This window comes from Chrysochloris asiatica, unplaced genomic scaffold (assembly GCF_000296735.1).
Source record: "Chrysochloris asiatica unplaced genomic scaffold, ChrAsi1.0 scaffold00302, whole genome shotgun sequence".
NCBI lineage: Eukaryota > Metazoa > Chordata > Mammalia > Afrosoricida > Chrysochloridae > Chrysochloris > Chrysochloris asiatica.
Window position 1 is genome coordinate 1008729 of NW_006408820.1, and position 20430 is coordinate 1029158.

General features: G+C 40.7%; 1 protein-coding gene across 1 annotated transcript in view; it reads left to right on the forward strand.

The window, feature by feature from the left end:
- Positions 1–20430, forward strand: part of SLC22A15 (solute carrier family 22, member 15) — a 114192-nt gene that overhangs the window by 35927 nt on the left and 57835 nt on the right. Inside the window, exon 3 of the mRNA XM_006874798.1 lies at positions 19771–19903. Coding sequence (XP_006874860.1) covers positions 19771–19903 — 133 coding nt within the window. The remainder of the gene's footprint in view (positions 1–19770; positions 19904–20430) is intronic.

The window sequence follows — 20430 nt, forward strand, 5'->3', positions numbered from 1 at the left end:
TGTATTCCCAGAATTAGTGCCCTCACATTTGTCCTGAGTTTTTCATTGATGGCCTTCATAATTCTGTGATTGACATTTAGGTCCGATACCTATGCTTTCTTATTCATTGTACTTTTTAGGAATGGATGCAACCCTAACTGGTATGCACATACCTTAGATTTCCAGTAACAGAAGCCAAATAAAAAAATTTTTAATTGTCTTATTTGGAAAGAATTTCCAACTAACAAAAACTTACACAGTTGTATAAGGCATACACGTATAGTTTTTGGCTGGCTGGCTGTGTGCCATTGAGTCAGTTCTGAATCATAGCACCCTGTATAGGGTTTCTAGGCTGAAAATCTTTACGGGAGCAGAAAGCCTCCTCTTTCTCCCGACTTAGTCTTTAGTTACATGTATTGTTAATACTTTGTCTCATTGGCATTATCATTTGCACTCTTTCTTTTAAGTTTTGGAAGTTGCATACATTAGTGTTCCTTTATGCCATATTTCAATATGTCGTTTTTCAAAATAAAGACATTTTCCTGCCTAATCACGATGTTACCAACTTTTAGAAATGTAACACTGGTGCCACAGTTTAATCAACTGTACGTAGCCAGTTTTACCACTTGACCTACTCATGTCCTTGGTAATACTATTTTTGCCCTCTTGTATTAAAGCCAGTCTGTTGTTAGTTTCCAGTGAGTCAGCTCTGACTCATGATGACCTTATGTATGACAGAACGAGATGCTGTCAGAATCTGTGCCATCTTCAGGATTCTCAGTCTGACTCCATGATTGTGGCTGTTGTTCCAGTCCAACTCATTGAATGGCTCTCATGTTTTCCTTGGCCTTCTACATTATCAAACATGATGTCCTCTTCTAGCGATTAGCCTTTCCTGGTGACCTGTGCAAAGTAAGCCAGTACAAGGCTCGCCATCCTTTCTTCTAAGAACATTCTGGAAATCCAGTCTAGGATTACTTCTTGTATCTGATTAGTTGTATGGCTCTTTAGGGTCCTTTAACCTTCAACTTGCCTTGTCTTTTGTGACACTGATTTTTTTGAAGAATACAGGTCCCCCCCTCTCCCCCTTAAAAACAGGAATGTTCATTTTGGATTTATTTGATGGTTCCTTACTCAAATTATGAATCTCTGTTCAAAATCCTATAATAAGTAATACCGTGTTCTTCTAGTGTGTCTGTTCTGGAGATGAGATCTCAAAATTGGCATCACTGGCCAGGGACACAATATCCATCTGTCCCTTGTTTGTGATGGTAATTGTAATCAATTCAGTCTGGGCATTATCTGATTTCTCTGCCGTATAGTTATTATATATATTTTTTTCTTTTTCATTTCATTCATTATGCAATCTGTGGGGAATTACGCCAAGGTTATGCAATTGTACTATTCCTCATTAGCACCCCTTCCCCAGCTTAGTATTCATTGATAGATTCTTGCCTGAACCAACATAGAATGTGTTGGTTGCAAATAATGGTTTCTGAATTCCTTTACTTTCTCCACATTTACCAGTCATTCTGAGTTTTACTGTAAACAGTAGCCTTTCCTATCTGTCTGTCTGTCTATCTATCTGTCTATATCATCAGTATGTACTCAATGTATTTGTATTCATTTTAATCATTTATAATTCATTTTGGTCCTTAATTATTTTGGTGCTAAAATTATCCCCAATTTACCAGTGGAAACCTCTTCAAACTGGCTCCTTTGTCCTATTTTTTCCTTAATTAAAAATTTTTATTTTGAGGCAATTATAGATTTATATGCAGTTGCAAGAAATAATTCAGAAAAGTCTTGTGAACCACTACCTAGATTATCCCAATGATAGCAAACAGGGTGTTGGCATTACTACATTAAAGGCACAGATGAGCCCCCCAGAACCACAAACTCCATTCCTGGCTTTTCTTCTTGGTGGTAGTAGTAGGGACCTCTCAGGTTTGTTTGTCTGTTTAATCTCTTTTTATCTCTTACAAAAAAGTGACTCAAGATACAACTTAATCCTATAGATTGCATCTGGCCTCATTAACATCACAGAGGTGAGGATTTACAATATAGGAGAGTTATGTGGCATCAGGGCTGAGCACATCAGATCTCCTCATGAGGGATTCCTACCTCTTAACTGCCAAACCACTGAGACTCCAGGCCCAGCCAAGTGGATGCCAAACCTTAACTATCCCACCTCCTATCGAACTCTTTAAGTTGCTAACAATTTATCTCATATACCAATTTTTTGTTTTAAAGAGCACAGATTATGCCAGATAGTCTTTACTTGTTAAGCTAGACTGTTGTTTGGTTTAAAAAAACCCTTCTGGGAATATTTTTGGATTTAGTTTCAGGTTTAAAGGTAATTTCAGGGCAGTAGTTTCCAGGGTCCATGCAGCCTTGATGGCTCTAGAAAGACTGGATTCTGTGAGAATTGAAATTATATTCTGCATTTAACCCTACCCCTTTTGACAAGGATTCTTTAAACAGAGTCTGAATATTTTTTATGTTTAGTCATCTTGACAAGTGTATAGTGATATCTCATTGTGGTTTCAATTTGCTTTTCCTATTGGCTAATGAATGCTTTGGGCAAAATATTGAATGATCTAGAACGCATCAAAAGAAGATGGACAGATACACAGAGTCACTGTACCAAAAAGAAATGTTCAATGTTCAACCATTTCAAGAAGTAGCATATAAACAAGAGCCAATGGTACTGAAGGAAGAAGTCCAAGGTGCACTGAAAGTATTGGCAAAGAGGAAGGCTCTGGGAATTGAAATATATTAGCAAACTGATGCAACACTGGAGGCACACACCCATCTATGCCAAAAAATTTGGAAGACAGCTATCAACTGATTGAAAGAGATCCATATTTGTGCCCATTCCAAAGAAAGTTACTCCAACAGAATGCAGATATCATATGACAAGATCATTAATATCACATGCAAGTGAAACTTTGCTAAAAATAATTCAAAACATCTGCAACAGTACTTGACAGGGAACTGCCAGAGGTTCAAGCTGGATTCAGATGAGGATGTGGAACCAGGGATATCATTGCTAATGTCAGATCAATCTTGGCTTAAGGCAGAGAATACCAAAAGATATTTACCTGTGCTTTATTGACTATGCAAAAGGTTTTGACTATGAAGATCATGACAAGCTATGAATAACACTGCAGAGAATGAGTATTCTAGAATACTTAATCATGCTCCTGAAGAACCTATGCATAGACCAAAGAGTAGTTGTTCAAATAGAACAAGAGGACACCGAATGGCTTAAAATCAGGAAAGGTGTATCCTAGGGTTCTGTTCTTTCACCATACTTAATCAATCTGTATGCTAAGCAAATAATCCAAGGAGCTGGATTATAGGCCACTATTTAAATTATGAATAAGCAAAACACCCATTGGTAGTGGAGACACTGATTACAGAAGTCCTTATGAAAGTTTTCACCTGAGAATGGGCTTTCTGAAGAGAAGGCCAGCTGACCACCACTGGAGAGTGCAATTCTGATTAAAGTGCTTACAGCGCCAGGATGCAAGGTTGAGCCAAGTGACATGTATGCACAGTCTCTCACAGTACGTGCTTCGTAATGTAAAGTAAATTTGACCATGTAGCAGTGCTTCAGCGCTGCAGGCACTCCACAGATTTTAATGGAATTGAATTACATTAATACTAATGAAATCAGTAATTAGAGCTTTTTTAGATATTACCATAGGAAGCCCCATTACTAACAAATGTTCATTGAGCAACTGCTCCTTACTGATAATAGAGAAGACCTTGATAGGAGGGAGGAGGGTGCTGTTAGACCCTGTGTTCCAGGACCATAGGAACTGTGGTGCCCTGGTCACTGCGGCGCCCCCTCTGCTGCCACATAGCGGCTCTCACTTAGTAGTGCTTCACTGGAAGCTGAAGACAAAAGGGAAAGAATTGACCAAAGGGCCCCGAGAGCTTCTACTTAAGATACAACATAGATGCAGGAGAAAGAGAATGAAACAGCTTCCCTGGCAAATGCAGGAAATCTGTAAATCAGCAATAAGAAGGAAAGAATTAAGAGCTAAGGCTGCATCGGTGCTCCCCCTCCCTGCTTGTGATACGCTGTGCTTCTCTTCTCACTGCTGGTACGTTAACCCTCTGGACTGTATCTGCGAGTCACTGTTCCTCCTTCTCCCCCCTCCCAAATATTTTATTGTGTTTAAGGTGAGAGTTTACACAGCAAATTAGCTGCCCATTTAGCAATTTTGACACATTGTTCAGTGGTATTGGTTACTTTTTTCACAATGTAATCATTATTCTCATCCATTCAGTTCTGCGTGCAGAGTTTGCAGTACTTCAGTGTCTGTGCCCTCTTCTCTTCTCTTCATTGTTGTAGAGTAATCGTGACCATTTGGTCTCTTTTAGTTGATTGTTGTTGTTTTTTAAGAAACTCATTACTTGTGGCTAATAGTTTTTATTTTATGATCCAATCTGTTATTTAGTTAACAGGTGACCTCAAGGGATAATGTGGTGTTAATGTTTGAAGTGTATCTCAGGGCAGCAGTCTCAACTGGTCCAGTAAATCTAGACTTTTTACTTCCATCTGTTTTTGTCTGTCCGTGCATCTGTGTGTCTGCTTTTCTTATATAACAGCAACAACTCTTGTGTTTCTCACTTGTCTGCACAGATCTCCAGCAGCGTCTACCCTCTGTGGCTATGGTATCACCCACATTTCTCCTCTCTGAATGTATCTGGGTAGATCTAAGAAAGGGCATTTGATTTATGATGTTGGAGAAGAATATTAAAAGTACCATCGACTGTCAGAAGAACAAACAGATCTGTATTGGAAGAAGTACAGCCAGAATGCCCTTTAGAAGCTAACAGGCAAGACTTTGTCTCTCATACCGCTTATACTTCAGACATGCTATCAGGAAGGACATCATGCTTGGTAAAGTGGAGGGTCAGCAAAAAAAGAGGAAGGTCATGAAGAAGATGGATTGACATGGTGGCAGCAGTAATGGGCTGACAAGTAACAACACTTGTGAGAATGGCTCAGAACCAGCCAGTGTTTCATTCTATTGTGCATAGGGTTATCATGAGTCAGAACTGACTCGACGGCACCTAACAACAAAGAAACGTGCTGTTTATGCTTTACGTTTTGAGTTCAGAATCTCTTGTGTTTCCTGGAGTCCTATTATTTTATTTTGAAGTATAAATGCAGTGTCCATCCCATGTATCCTCATCTCAGCAGTGAGAATGGATGAGTTACATGTGAGTTCACACAATCTATTCTGCCTTGGGCATTGCAGGCCTATTTGGGTGGTGTTCCAAGTCCTGAGGTGGTTCAGAGTAGGTTGAGGGGTAACTATTGCTGCTACCAAAATGGTTAGAGTCCACAGAGGAACAGCAGCAGAGGGAAGAATAATGAGAGTAGTGGTCACGTAGCAGCCAGAACAGGAGCACCAGACAAGATGGCAGCCTCAGCCACCCCACCCTTAGCCAGTGTCTTTCAGCAGCAGCGAGGCTCCGCCCTGTGAGCTGAGTAATTGTTGTTGCAGTGGAGTGCAACCCCAAAACAAACTTTCCATTTCGATTCTTAGCATGAATTCAGTTTTGATTACCTCTCCAGCTTCTCATTTGCTCCTCCAAATCTCCAAAGTGAGAGTATTGAATCTGGGAACTGATCTTGCCAATAGCTGATGAATAGCCTTAGAGGCCATTTGTAGAAAATAGATAATATTTTGTTCACATGGCCTCTTATTGAAATTACAGAATCAAAGTCAAAAAATAAGTATGAAGTCCTGTTGACCCATCACAAGAAAGTCCTGGATGTAAATACCAAGGTAGCGTCTACAGGAGACTCTATAGTTAAAGGGGATTGTGTTCAAATATACATTTAAAAAATAAATCCCACCTTCTACCTTATTGCACTCAAGTGCTTAAATAAGTTTCTATGGAAGATTTTAGGAAGGGTGAATAAGAGGTTATGTGTATGTGAGTAGTTTGTTTTTTAGGTTTGTCTTTTTCAAGTTTTTGTTGTGAATTGAGTGAAAGTTTACAGGGTAGATCATCAGATTTATATTCAACAAATCATACACCTTGTTTCATTACAAAGATTATAATCCCCTCCATGTACCATCAGTTAACAGTATTTGTCTGTATTCATTTTAGCTCTTTTTTTTTTTTTTAAACACTCACGCATTATATAATAATTTAAACCACCAGAGGGCACCTTCTGTAACTCTGCCTCCTGGCCTCCATCTCTCAGTCCCTCTCTTTCCATGAATCTAGAGACCTCAGCTGCTCGCTCTCTCCATGTCCCCATCTCTGCCTCCTTCTCTGGTGTCTCTGCTTCTCTGGATAGGGTCCCGCATTCCGCTTGTGCTCTTCTCCCTTGATGGTCCTAGGGTCTTCTGTTTCTGGAGTGTAAGAATAAATATTCCCCCATTTTTGTTACAAAACTTCTACCTTTATAATTGTGAAAGTTGCAATTAGTCATGATAACAGTTACTCACTATTGGATCATAAGAATCTTATCCCCATCTCTTTTTATCAGACCCATCTAGACAAGATGAAAACTATTTAGTGGGAACTCTGTCTTTCCACACACACTCTTAAACTAAACTCCCCCTTGAAACCTTGTAAACCAGTCACTTTGTGCCTTTATCGCCCCCTCATTTTAGGTAGCCAGTGTCTAAATTGCCTGTCCCAATCTACCATGTGTATAGAGGGATGGCATTGTTACTTGATGTGAAGACTCCTTCCCTCTCTGTTGGTATTTTGAACTACTACTTCCATGAGTATAGGTCATGTTCATCAAATTGTAGCAATTTACACTCATTTCCTTTATCAAAAAATTAATCTACCTATAGTCATGTTCTGATTATCAAGCCATCGAGGCTAGGTCAAATGGGTACTATCTGCAAGTTTGTGTGTTTTTGTGTGTCTCCCCTCCTTTCATATCAGCTGGATGTTTTACTCTCAGCTCTAGCCCTCTGTGGCTATATCCTTGTCCATGGGCTCAGGTGTCCTCAGGTCTCACCACACTTTGGACCAACCAGCCCTTCCTCTTCTTTCTCTCATCTCCAGGTCAACAGGAGTCAAGAGGAGTCAATGGTTGAACTTAGCCCATTTCTTCATTGCTGTCTTTCCCTGTCTTCCACTCACCAGTAGACCAATGTGGTTGCCAGCAAGCTTACATGCCTGCTCATGTGTTCCATTCAGTCTTAGAGATTCAGTCTTAGAGGGGGAGTAGCTTGTTTTTAATGCAGTAATTAAAAAAAAAACAACCTTTAATCTTTACTATTCTGCAGTGAACTAATAGCCATTGGGGTGAATTTATGTAACAAATTGCTGTCTGCTATATTCAAATTATTCCCTGAGCTCTGACTCATCCAGAAAGCACCAAATATCACGGAGACACACAATTACTATGCTTAATTAATGTTTGCAACCAAAAAGAGTAAGGTTGGAATCTCTAATGTCATTGTGGATATTGGAGAACTGAAATTGACTGATTATTATCTTGAGATTAATATATTTTCCCCAAGCCATACCCTGGGGTCAAAAGATAGAGTATTGAAACTATTTGAAAAATTCACTGCTGTAATTGCTTTAGGGGCTAATTTTTTTTTTTTTTAATGTCTTCCTTACGCCTGTACTACCGATTGTTAAAGCCTGCACACACTTCACCCATTAAGTGGTAATTCAGAGTGACAACTACATTGAAATGAAGCAAGTTAGTTAATCACCATGAAACTGTTCCTGAAATACCCTGTCCAAGTACTCCTTAGTCACAGGAGGCCTCTGATTACCTTGGTCTTCTCCCAGAGTGAAAGGTTTCTAGAGAACACTATACATATTTCTATAGGAACTAGAGCGGGGAGGGCTGACTTTCTATGTGGAATTCTTCCTAGAAGGGCTCAGAATTTTGCAGAACAAAATAGTCATCAGCTCATTGGTTGTGAAGGGTGCCTGAGGATGTGCTGCAGGTGTCAGGGTGGGTGGGCTGGGAGGGCCATGCTGAGGAAGCTACTGTCCTTCCCAGCCTTGTTACCTTGCAGCACTGACAAGCTAGGAGTCTGGGTGGGGTGATGGCAGTTGACATGTGACTTGGTTCCCATCAAAGGAGGATGTTATGGAGCAGGATCTCTGGTGTCATGTTGAATGTGGGCACGTGCCCAACTTCCACCTACACAGTCAGGAAGGGCGGCCGCTTTTGCCTTTATGAACAGGTAGACTGTGTCCCCTGTGGAACCCCGGACTCATGAGCAAATCCAGCTTGCTCCAGAAGAGACAAAGCAACCAGATGAGGGGTTTAGATGCCGCTCTGACTTGACTGGGCCCTACCTGGCCTGTGGGTCTCTTGATGTACATGTATCACCTGCAGCAATTTGCTTATCCCCACACAAGCCTACATGCCCTCTCAGTGGGACTATATGTGGAGGAATTAAAATGCTCACAGTGGTCATACTGCTTCAGTTACTTACGCTCTGGGAAGTGTATGTTCAGTGGTACTGATTTTGACCTTAGAGCTTTTCAGCCAGGATTCCAGAAAACTAATAATAGTTTTCTTTCTCCTTAGCCTTCTTTAGAATGTCTGGGTTCAGTATAAAATCGAAGTACTCGGTATGTGAGATTGTCTCAAGGAAGAATGAAAACACCTCCCTTTCCAAGTCTTCTCACACCTTCCTTACAACCTCTTTCTCGAGAATGCCATTCCATGGCTCCAAGGAAAAGATGACTTTACCAGTTAGACAGTTAATTGTGTGCCCCCAAACACAACTTGATGTTTGAAGTAGCAACCTTGAGATTATGTATATGATGATGTACGGAAAACAATAGTATTCACTCTTGTAGAAATAATTCAGCAAATAATTAATGCTGTAAGGTAAGGTTGGGATACAAACTTGGGCTGTAAAGATGCCCTTTAGAAGGTCACAGCATAGTATGAGAGTTGACAGGTAAACACACCTTCACCGTACGTTGTGTTAGAGTCTAGCATAGGAGGAGACATGGCAGAAAGGAACTGGTGGTCAGCTCTGCTCGAGTGAATCAGGCAAGTCTTCATGTGGGAGTAGGTGCTTAAGGGGTATCATAAGGATGAAAAGGAGTTCACCAGGGGAGAGTTGGGATTGCGGGTGGGAGAGACAAAGGCATAGCGTATACAGACAACAGCCAATTTCTGTAAGGTGTTGAGCTTCGTGGCAAAAGTGGAATGAATTGTTTGCCCTCCTTTGGATAATTGTACTGTCACCTGGCCTGCTGCGAAGCAGTGGTGGCCTTACATTACTCACATGTGTGTGGGTGATGCAGCATCAGTCTCCCAGTGTTACCCAGAACAAGGAGTGCAAAGAACAAAACTTGTGAAGGACAAAGTCAACGTGGGGAGGGAAAGTGCAAACCTAGTCTAAATGTTTGTTTTCTTTTTTAATTTAACACGCACTGCCCCTTCCATTACCTTGGTGTGTGATAATCGCATACTTCTTAACTAGTATTCCATGAAATTAGAAGAAAAAAAATCAAAGAATGGTCAGTTGGGTCACAGGGCAAAACTGACACATTTGTGACTGTCCTCGTTATCTGGTGCTGCCATAGTGGATATCTTTAACAAACAGACATTTATTCTTTTACAGTTTGGGAGGCTAGAAGTCCAAAATCAGAGTGCTGGCTCTGGGGGAAGGCTTTTTTTCTCTGTTAGCTCACAGTTTAGGAAGAAGGTCCTTGTCTCCTTTTAGCATCTTTTGTGGTCCTTTGAGATCTCCATTCTTCTTAGCATCCGTCTTCCTTTCCCTGAGTCTTGGAAGTTGGAAACTCAGCTCCCAGCTCTTCTTTCTTGGTGGCTGTCAGAACCCTTACTTCTCTCATAAGATAAAAGGTGATGTAGGCCACACCCCAAGGCAACACCCCTTACCTCTGAGCAGGGCTGATCACATCAGATCACTTCATGGGGGATGCTTACTTACCTGCTAAACCACTGAGAATCATGGCCCAGCCAAGTTCACACAGATTCTGGGGGATATAGTTCAATCCATGGCAGTGTCATTAACAGAGCCAATCAGAAGTTGCTCAGAGTAGAGACAGAAAATGTGTTTATGTTCTGGGAGTTAGTCTAAGAGAGGCCTTTTTTTTCATTGGTTTTAGTTATTTATAACCAACTTAAGAGACATCTTTTATACTGTGTGCTAGGGCACGGTGGGTTAATACACTGGACTACAAATTCGGTTTGAACCACAAGGTCAGCAGTTCAAGCTCACCAGCTGCTCCTCAGAAACATGATTCATTTGATTTGTGACATTTCTGTAAAGTTTAAGGCTTGACCATTTCAAGGCAAATACTAAAGACATTCTGTTATTTCCCTGAAAACTCATCTTGAAGCCTCACTCAATCTCTGATTGATTTGTCAGTCCTGCTGGCGACAGGTAGTACCTATTCATGGGTGACTCATCCTACACTTGCCTTCTGAGCTCTTGGTCTCTTGGCAGCTTGAGTGTATTTTCTTCTGTGCAGCCCCGTCTAATTCAGCCCGGGCTTGAGCAGCTGTGATGGTGTTTCACAGATCTTCTAATACCCACACTCTGTATTGTATGCAGAGCAATTATTTTTTTGACATACCCTAGTTCTTTATCTTTTATTGGGACATGCTGCTTATTCTGGGCCTCTAAACAGTTGTTTTAGGAGTCCTGGTATGGTGCTTGAGGATAATGCACTGGGCTGCAAGTTTAGTTTGAACCACAAGATCGGCAGTTCAAACCCACCAGCTGCTTCTGAGGAATCTTCCTATACAGGGTCGCTATGAGTCGGAACCGGCTTGAAGATACCTAACAACAAGCAGTTTTAATCCAAATACTAAGCAAAACCCTCTAGTACCTGATTAACAGTCATTAGTAACTCTGTCTCATCTCTTTTCTGTTTGCATGGAATTTTTTCCTTTTCAGGAGCTGGAAGGCTCTGTGTGGCACCTGGCTCTGCACTCATGCTGGGTTTTGCCATATTTATGTTCCTTTCACTTTTTTTGTGTTAGAGACACCTGCTGTTGATCTCTACCCTCAGGTGCGTCCGATTTACTCTCCCGCCTGCTTTTTAAAGATGAGTGAATGATTGTACGAGGGTTCTTAATACTGGTGTCAGATTCCTTATGATAACAGGGCATAAATAAACGCCCAACTCGTGAACTCAACATGGTAATTGCAATGAAGCATATAAAAAAAAAAAAAATACAGATGTTGGTTATAAACCAAAAACAGACTTAGGCAGGTCAACTTGAGAGACTGAAAATATTTGGACGTAGGCTCTTCCTTCTCTGTTAATGTATGGGAAAAGAACAATTTCTGCTTTTTCAATTTGCTACTAATTTTTCAATCTGAAATGAATTAGTATAATAAAGATTATTCATGCTGTACCTTTAGAATTTAGTCTGTCATTAAAATAATAGTTGGAGATATGTTACTTTAATAATCTCTAGCCAATTAAGTGTTTAGGTGAATTACTATTTTTTTCTTTCTTTCTCATTACCACCAAGTCAGTTCTGATTCTTAGCAACCTTACAGGACCAGAGTAGAACTGCCCCATGTGGTTTCCAAGGTTGTAGTCTTTACAGAAGCTGGTTGTCATACCTTTCTCCCTTGGTGAGTCTGGTGGGTTTGAACCACCAACCTTTCATTTAGCAGCCAAGTGCTTAACCATTGCACCACTAAGACATCTTATTTTTGTCTTTTGTTGTTAAGTGCTGTCGAGTCGGTTCCAACTCATAGCGACCCTGTATAAGGTTTCTGAGGAGCAGCTGGTGGGGTTGAACCACTGATTTTGGGGTTCAAACCAACCCTGTGGTCCAGTGCATTATTCTGTAGTGCCATCTCATAAGTGCACATTATATTTCTGGTTGGCTGTTAACTCTGGTACTAAGTACTCATCAAAGGAATTTTTAAAATGAGCTAGCAATTGAATCTAGTCTAGGGGGTGACCTCTTTCCAAATCTTTACAAATATTTTTCTCAAATCCTTTAGAGATCACTGTTGTAGAGAGTATCTTGACAAAATTAAACTCTTTATATCACATAGTAAATAAGGTGGTAAACCTTTAAACTTTGTTTGAAACTTACAAAAAAAAAAAAATCCTAAAATTGAAAAATGGAAAACAAAATGTTTAAACTTTAAAATCTCAGCTGTTTGTATTGGGGGTGGGAGTGGGGAAGCTGATCATGAACACATTGTCCTAAATCCTTGAGTTGACAGTCCTGAGCTGGCCATCCCCTACTCATCTAGATCTGGCAGGGAGATGTTCTGGGTTCTGGCTTCACATTCTCTGATTACTTTTAAAAATCTGGTGATGCCTTCCCATTTAAAAAAAAAAAAAAAAATCAGTTCCTGATTGTATTCTATGAAAAATGTTGTTGTTAAGTGCCGTAGAGTTGGTTCCGACTCTTAGTGACTCTGTGTAGGGTCTCTGAGGAACAGCTGGTGGGTTTGAACCACTGACCTAGCAGTTTAGGTCAACCTTGTGGTACAGTGCTTTATCCTACAGCACCACACATCCCTATGAAAAATTGGGAGACATATTAGCCTAATGAGCATTGGCATGAAGCAAACTAAGTAGAAATTACTAACACTTGGAAATGCTGGCCTGAGGATCATAATTTGGAGTTTGCTAGTCAAACAAACATCTCTTGGGCTGCTTCTTCCTAAAATTACCATTGATGTTAGACATACAGTTGTTGGTAAGGCTGTTAAACAGAAGATATCACAGCCTTTTTGATGGATTTGAGAAGTTCCATAAATGTGGTCAACAGATTGGTTGATTATGAAGTAGCCAGGATTAGTTTTTCTTTAATGATTAAGCATCAGACACATTAGTATGAGTCTAACCATCTTGGCTATTCACATTCTGTAAACAAACTGGCAGAAATTGAGGTGTAGAATAATTAAGGCTCAAGTTGAAGGCCAGCTAATAAAAGCATGAAAACAAACAAACACTAAGGAGCCTGAAAAACATAAAAGTAATTGTTAGAACTTAAAAGTATTTTAAGCAGGTATAGTTGTTGCTATTGTTAGGTACTGTTAAGTCGGTTCCGACTCATAGTAATCCCAATGCACAACACAATAGAATGAAACACTGCCTGGTCCTTTGCCATCCTCACAATTGTTACATTTGAATCTATTGCTGCTATCACCATGTCAGTCCCTTTCATGGGGGAGGGGGGGTGGTCTTTCTCATTTTTGGCTGGCCCTCCACTTTACCTAGCATGATGTCCTTCTCCAGGGACTGGTACCTCTTGATAATAAGTCTGAAGTATGAAAGATGAAGTCTTGCTGTCCTGGCTTCTGAGGAGCATTCTGCCTGTACTTCTTCCAACATAGATTGGTTTGTTCTGGCACTCCATGGTACTTTTAATATCCTTCTCCCAACACCATAACTCAAATACATCAATTCTTCTGTGGTCCTCCTTATTCACTGTCCAACTTTCACATGCTTATGAAACTCTTGAAAATACCATGGCTTGGGTCAGGCACACCTTAGTCCTCAAACTGACATCTTTGCTCTTGAACACTGTAAACAGTGTTTTGCAGCAGATTTGTGCAATGCAATACATTGTTTGATTTCTTGACAGCTGCTTCGATGAGTGTTGGTTGTGGATCTAAGCAAACGGATGTCTTTCACAACTTCACTCTCTTTTCCATTAATCATGATATTATTTATTGGTTCAGTTGTGAGGGTTTTTGTGTGCTTTGCATTGAGATGCAATCTATACTAAAAGTTGTGGTCTTTGATCTTCATTAAAGCAAGTACAATAAGACCTTGATTATTGGCTATTGTAGAGAAGAACTGTTTCTGTGGAAAATCACTATCTTTTCTAAGAAAAAAAAAACTGATATATAATAATTTTGATTTGTTTTTATTCCTGGAAATGTGTCACCATAGGCGTTCTTCATGGGAGTAAAATTCTGCCATTGAACTATCCATGCATTTAAAATAAGTTAATTTTTATTAAAAAATTTCTCCTTTGAATACCAGCCAAAACCCACAGCCATCAAGAAATTCAATCTGATCCATAGTGACCTTATATAGGGTTTCCTATATAAGTGACTTTTTAAGAGGAAATAGCCTCACATTTAATCTTTTTTATATAAGACTTTAAAATATACAATATCCGTTCTTCTGAAGGACTTCTTAGCATGATTTAATCTGTGATGGCTTAGGCTGTACTTAGAGAGTTTGGTAATCAGAGGTCTTGAATAGGCTGAATAATGTTTGGATGAGAGAATCCGCTAGAGGAAATGAGGTAGAAGATTAAGGAGTGGGGATCTGAAAGGGAGTGGGGTGCTCAAGATTGCGGTTTTAGAGGTAACATTGTTATTGAGGATGACAAGGTCCAGGACAGGGTCTCTCAACCCTAGTGCCATTGAGAATCCCTGGAGAACTTAGCAGTATACTAATGCTGAGCCGTATCCCAGTATTCTCAGAGACATAGGATCCTTCCAGCTTTTGGCTTCACCATCCTTAATCTGTGGCTCAAAATGGAGCTCCAGCATTTCATTGACATTCTAAGAAATTGAAAGGCAGAAAGGGGCAAATCAACTCTCTCTTAGGGTAAGTTCCTGGAAGCTACCACATGATGCTTCTGCTTACATACCATTGTCCAGAATCTAGCTGCAAGGGAGACTGAGATATTTAGTCTTCCTTCTGGGTAGCCTACATGCCCAGCTAAAACATCTATCACTATGGAAAAAGGGAAGGATGGGTATTTTAAAACAAGGTAGCTTCTCTACCAAACAACGATAATGGGCTCTATGGTCTAATAATAAGACTTTTGGAGGAGCTAGTGATTTTGAAGTTTGGAGATGCTAATGGGGAGAAAGGAAGTTATCTCTTCTTTCCCAGGCTGTCAGGTCCATGAGTAAAAGGGTAAGGAACCTTCAGTTAATGGTGATGTGGTTCATTGAGTGATTTCTATAGGGGATAACTAAATATCAGGGCAAGAATGGTAACTATAGAGAAGTTAAGAATATAGGGGAGTTTCTTGGTATTTTTTCACTCTTTATCACCCCCTTCTTTTTCTCATAACTAGTATATACCCCATTATTATAATAATCAGTGCCTTGTAAATACCCTCAATTCCCTGGTGCGTCTCTCTTTCCTTAGTACTCCCAGAAAGCCCCTACCTCTGTAAGCTTAACTCTCCCCACCTTCCACAGAAAGTTGATGACTAAAGACTCATGTGAGTTGTCAGTGTGGCCAGGAAGTCCAGCAGTTTTCTCTAGAATATGCCATGTCCTAAACCTTGAACTCTCCTCCCACTCCCACACCCTACAACTGGTGACTTCACTTGACATTTCAATGTAAAGAAGAAGCGGTTAGGTAAGAAACGCCTTCTCTGTAGGTCTCTGAACCCGTATTCTGTCTTCCTTTCTTTTACAGCGACAGTCACCCAGCTACTATGAAAGGCTAAGCTCTCTACTTTGTATACTCAAGTCCCTCTTGCTTTTTTTCAAGTACTTTTCTCTTGCGAGTCTATCTTTTCTCTCCTGGATTGTTCTCATCAGTATGCACATGTCCTCTAATATATCCCATCTTTTAAAAACATATAAATAGTCCTTGACCCCACATGGCTCTCCAGATCCTCCTCCACTTCTTGGCTGTCCCTCACAGCAGAACTTCTTGAAACCATTTTCTACACATCTGTTTCTCAACCTTCTCTAACTCTCCAGTCCTCTCCAATTTGGCTTCCATTCTCACTCTACTGAAATGGTATCTTTAAGTGACTATTTTGTTTCCAAATGCAACTTTCACATTTCGATCCTCTTCTTACCTTACTACTAAAGTATCATTTCACTCATTGACTGCTCCTTTCTGCCTGAATCAAATGTTCTTTTGCAGCTTCCTGATGCCACATTCCCCCTTGTTTTCTTGCTGTGTGATTCTTTCTTGATAATTTTCTGTAATGGTCTTCTTTTACCAAGTCTCTCTGACTATGAAAGTGCCCTATGCCCCAGCTCTGAGTCTTCTTTCATATCTGTAGTTTCATAAATTCTAATGGCTTGCGCCTGAGCTCAACACCTATACCAGATACTTGCTCAGTGCGCGGTGTGAAACCACCTCGCATAAAACAGTTGGCCTTTGTACTCAGTTCTTTCTAACTGGGCCAGCACATGAAGCAAAATGGGGGCTGACCAGACCGATAGAGACCATATGGTGCCTAAGTACTAAGACTCACAAGGCACATGGTGAGGCTGATAAAAGAAACTCAGAGGAACTTCCTGGTTGGTGACCATGCACAGGAGAGGATAGTGAGTCCCTCTTTGGAACACGAAAGCTCCACACTTTGACCCTTCCTAAACCTCACCCTACATGTCTCTTTGTTTGTATTCTTTAAAAATATATATGTTAATGTTGTTTTCTCAGGGATAGTGATTTTCTTAAACTCTGTGAGTCATTCCAACAAATTTTAGTATGGTGGCTCCATATGATTGTAACTGGACTATGATCCACAAAAGTCTGCAGTTGGAGCCCATCAGCCTCTCCATGGGAGAAAGATGAGGCTTTCTGCTCCCATAATGATTTAAAGCATCAGAAACCCTATACAGAGTCACTTGAGTCGGCACTGACTCACCGGCACTTAACAATAACAAAAGAGGAGTAGTGGGGGCTGGCGGGTTGAAATAGAGGGTGTCAGAGGGACTCCCAAGCTTGTGGCTTATACCCTAAGAAGCTTAAGTAAGCCCCAAATTTGGGACTGATCAGTCTGAAGTGGAAGGAGTCATGTGGGCTCCCACATGATTGTGGAGTTTGTGGCTGGTACCTGCTGACCTAGTTCTGGGTGGGTAGGGTCAGAGTGAGGGGTTACCTGGGCACCTGGGATCTGACCCAAACAGGAAAGAGAAGCTGAGATTTCCACAGGATACAGTTGGCTTACACAGTGGGGCTTGTTATCCTACTACACAATTTGTTATCAGAAGTGGGTGATCTTAGTGTCATCATACTGATATGCATACTTGGCATCTTCTCTTTGCTTTCTCAACCTTCTCACTCCCAGAATGAAACTCCTACCACATGGCAGCCTTCTGTCACCACCATCCACTGAGTTGCCGAAGTAAAAAACTTAGGTGAAATCTTTGATTCTCCTTTTTTGCTTTTTCCGCCACCATATCCAGTCAATAACCAGCAAATCATTTAATTCTGCCTCCAAAATACATCCCATGGCCAAGTAATTCTCTCCATCTCTACTGCTTCACTGGAGGCCAAGTCCCTATCATCTCCCGCCTGCACTTGTATTGCAGTCACCTCTCTGTGCCCACTTTCTCTTGTCATAATATAATCTCTGGGAGTGGCAGAGTAAGGAACCCTGGTGGCATATCAGATTACAAGTTTGGGCTGCTAACTACAAGGTCAGCAGTTCAAATCTACCAGCTGCTCCACGGGAGAAAGGTGAGTTCTTCTGTTCCTGTAAAGATTTACAGCCTCAGAAGCCAAAAAGAGGATCACTGTGAGTCAGAACCAACTCGACAGGATCCAGCAGTGGTAGGAGGAGTGGTAGTGTAATCCCAAAAACATTTATTAATATATATATAATATATATACATTATATATATATATATCTGCTAGTTCTGTGCCTTCCCTATGTACTAGAGTGACATCGTAGCTCCTTCCCATGGCTCAGGTGCTGATCTGATGCCTGCCCACCTCTCTGACCTAAGTTTGTACTACCTTCTACCAGAGACACACTGTGTGTCTACCCTGGGGACTTGTGTGGATTCTCCTGGCCCTGGAATAGCTTTCCATGGTTGGTTACTTCCCATCACTCCAAGTTGGAAATGTCACCTCCCCAGGGAAGCCTTCTTTGAAATACTTCCCTCCCAGTTTCTCCCAATATGTTCACTCATTTATTTATTGTCATAGTGCACTGGCACTGATGCTCTATGAGAACAGGGACCTTGTCTATCTTGTTCATGTCTGTATTCCCAGTTCTTAGAATAGTTTACAACTTCTAGTAAAAACGAAACAAATATTTGTTGACGACCTGAGTAAAATATTGTTTTGAACATAGTTGTGTTTTTGGGGTCTCATCATTTTTATTCTGATCTCCTGTTGTAATTATGACTACCACCAAGAGAACTGACTTCATGATTACTACTTCTTAAGAGTAGTCATTCCCTAGTTTACTAATCCTTGAGATGCTTGGAAACCCAGTTAAGTAACTTTGTAATTAAAAATTACATGTGAAGAATGGGAGAATTCAGAAGTAAAGCACAACATTACTAGTGAGGGGGCTAATTTTATGGGGCAAAATTACTTATGAGGGAACAAAATTGAGTAAAGCACAGTGTTACTAGTGAGGTGGCAAAATTGCTACCTGTCAATTCCTGAGTTTTGTTTTTGCATAGAGATGTCCAGATACTGTCTTGCCCAGATCCTTATCAATCCAGACTTACAGAGATACATGGGAAGGAAAGAAATTGCATGTGCTTTGAGCCATAAGAATAGTTGTCAATGTATAGGGGAAAGAGTGGTCTGAAAGGTAACTGAGAAAGATGCCTTCCTGTAAGCTCTCTGTGAGAAGTAGTGTTTGAGAAGGGACAAGACTGTTCTCTTGGTCTGTAAACGTACCTGTAACAGAGGTTGATTTTCATCCTTATAACCAAAGACCAACCTAGTACATTTCTCCATAGGGTTTTAGATAGTAATATTTTAAGCAGAGGATTTTTACTTTCCTTTTAAGTTTGTAAGTTGTCTGCAGTAGAAGATAAAGTCCTGGCGTGGTACTGTAGAATCAGCACTGAACTGCTAACCACAAGGTTGGCGGTTCAAACCCACTAGCCACTCTTGGAAACCCTATACAAGGTTGCTATGAGTTGGAAAACAACAACAGTAGATGATAATAATGGTGGTGGTTATGTGCCATGAAGTCAGTTCCAACTCATAGCGACCCTGTATAGGGTTTCCGAAGCTGTAAATCTGTATGGGAGCAGAAAGCCTCATGTTACTCCCGCAGAACAGTTGGTAGTTTCGAACTGCTGACCTTGAGGTTAGCAGCCCAACTATTAAACCCCTACACTACTCAAGGATTTAGAACCCGTTCAGTTACTGGATAAAAGAACTGATCATCCATTCCCTCGTATGCACCGTGTAGTGTGTTGTCAGTGAAATGGAAATCAACAGGATGTGATCCCTCCTCCCAAGAAACAAAAGAATTTAAAATAAGGGACAAGGCCAACAGATTAGCTATTATGCATTGTTTCCAGGACGGTTACAAGGTCTGTATTAAGATAAGTACTAAGAGCACATTATAGTAATAATGATTTCTAGTGCTTTTTAAAGAAAACATTCAGTTTTGGTGAAGGTGTTTTCTATATCAAATTTTACTCACTCGGAAGCCTAGTATGATGCTGCAGAATAGGGTACAAGGTTCAGTAGTGCACAAGGTTCAAATCCATTAACTACTCCTCAGAAACCCTTTACGGGGTCGCTATGAGTCAGAACCACCTCAACAACACTTAACAAGAAGTGGGTCATGAGGAGCCTTGTTGATGCAGTGGTTACAGTACTTGGTTGCTAAATAAAAAGTGGGCAGGTCAAACCCGCCAGCTGCTCCATGGGAGAAAGATGAGTCAGTCTGTAAAGATTTACAGTCTTGGAAACCTCATGGATCAGTTCTACTCTGTCCTCTAGGGGACCTAGCAACAGAATTGACTTGACTACAGTGGATTAAGGTTGAGGTGACAAAATTTCTTTGTGCAAGTTTTTGTTGTGCATTTGATGTTTTCATAATGATGTCAGTACATCCATCTTTCCTGTGACCTAAATGCCTCTTGTTTTTCCTTCCTCTAGTGGTTTCTAATTGCCAACAGATCTTACAAAGTCAGTGCAGCAAGCTCATTTTTCTTCAGCGGTGTGTTTGTGGGAGTTATCACTTTTGGTCAGCTCTCAGATCGCTTCGGAAGAAAAAAAGTCTATCTGGCAGGTAATTTGTTTTGGTGTTTGTGAATGGGACAAAGGATTTATTTCCTTAAGGGTCTCAGGGAACTAAATGAGGAGGACTTTTAGTTCTACTCTGACAACCATGGGGTTGCCATGAGATGGCACAAACTAGTATTTGCTTCTGGTTCTCGGGGAATTGCCATGTGGGCACAGAACTGATTTTTTATCACTTTGGCAAGTAGCCAAGCAGCAGAGTTAATTCCGGCCAAGCATATGTTAGTGGCTAGCACACCTGGTCGAGGCCAGATGTTTGCATTGTACACTTTTCCTAAACGAAGGTACTTTCTGCAGCCTCCAAACTCCAATTTATGCTTTGTTTCTCAGCAAAAAAGTCACAGATTGAGACCATCTTATAGATCCATGCCTTATATCTCTCTGTGTGGGTTCATTGAGAAAGAGCACAAGCTGAGTATTGTGCTAGGATTTCTCAAGTTCCAGGATTATTGTGAAACTGAAAACTCTGTGATGGACAGAGATCAATTTATAACAAAGAAAGAAAATTTCCATTCT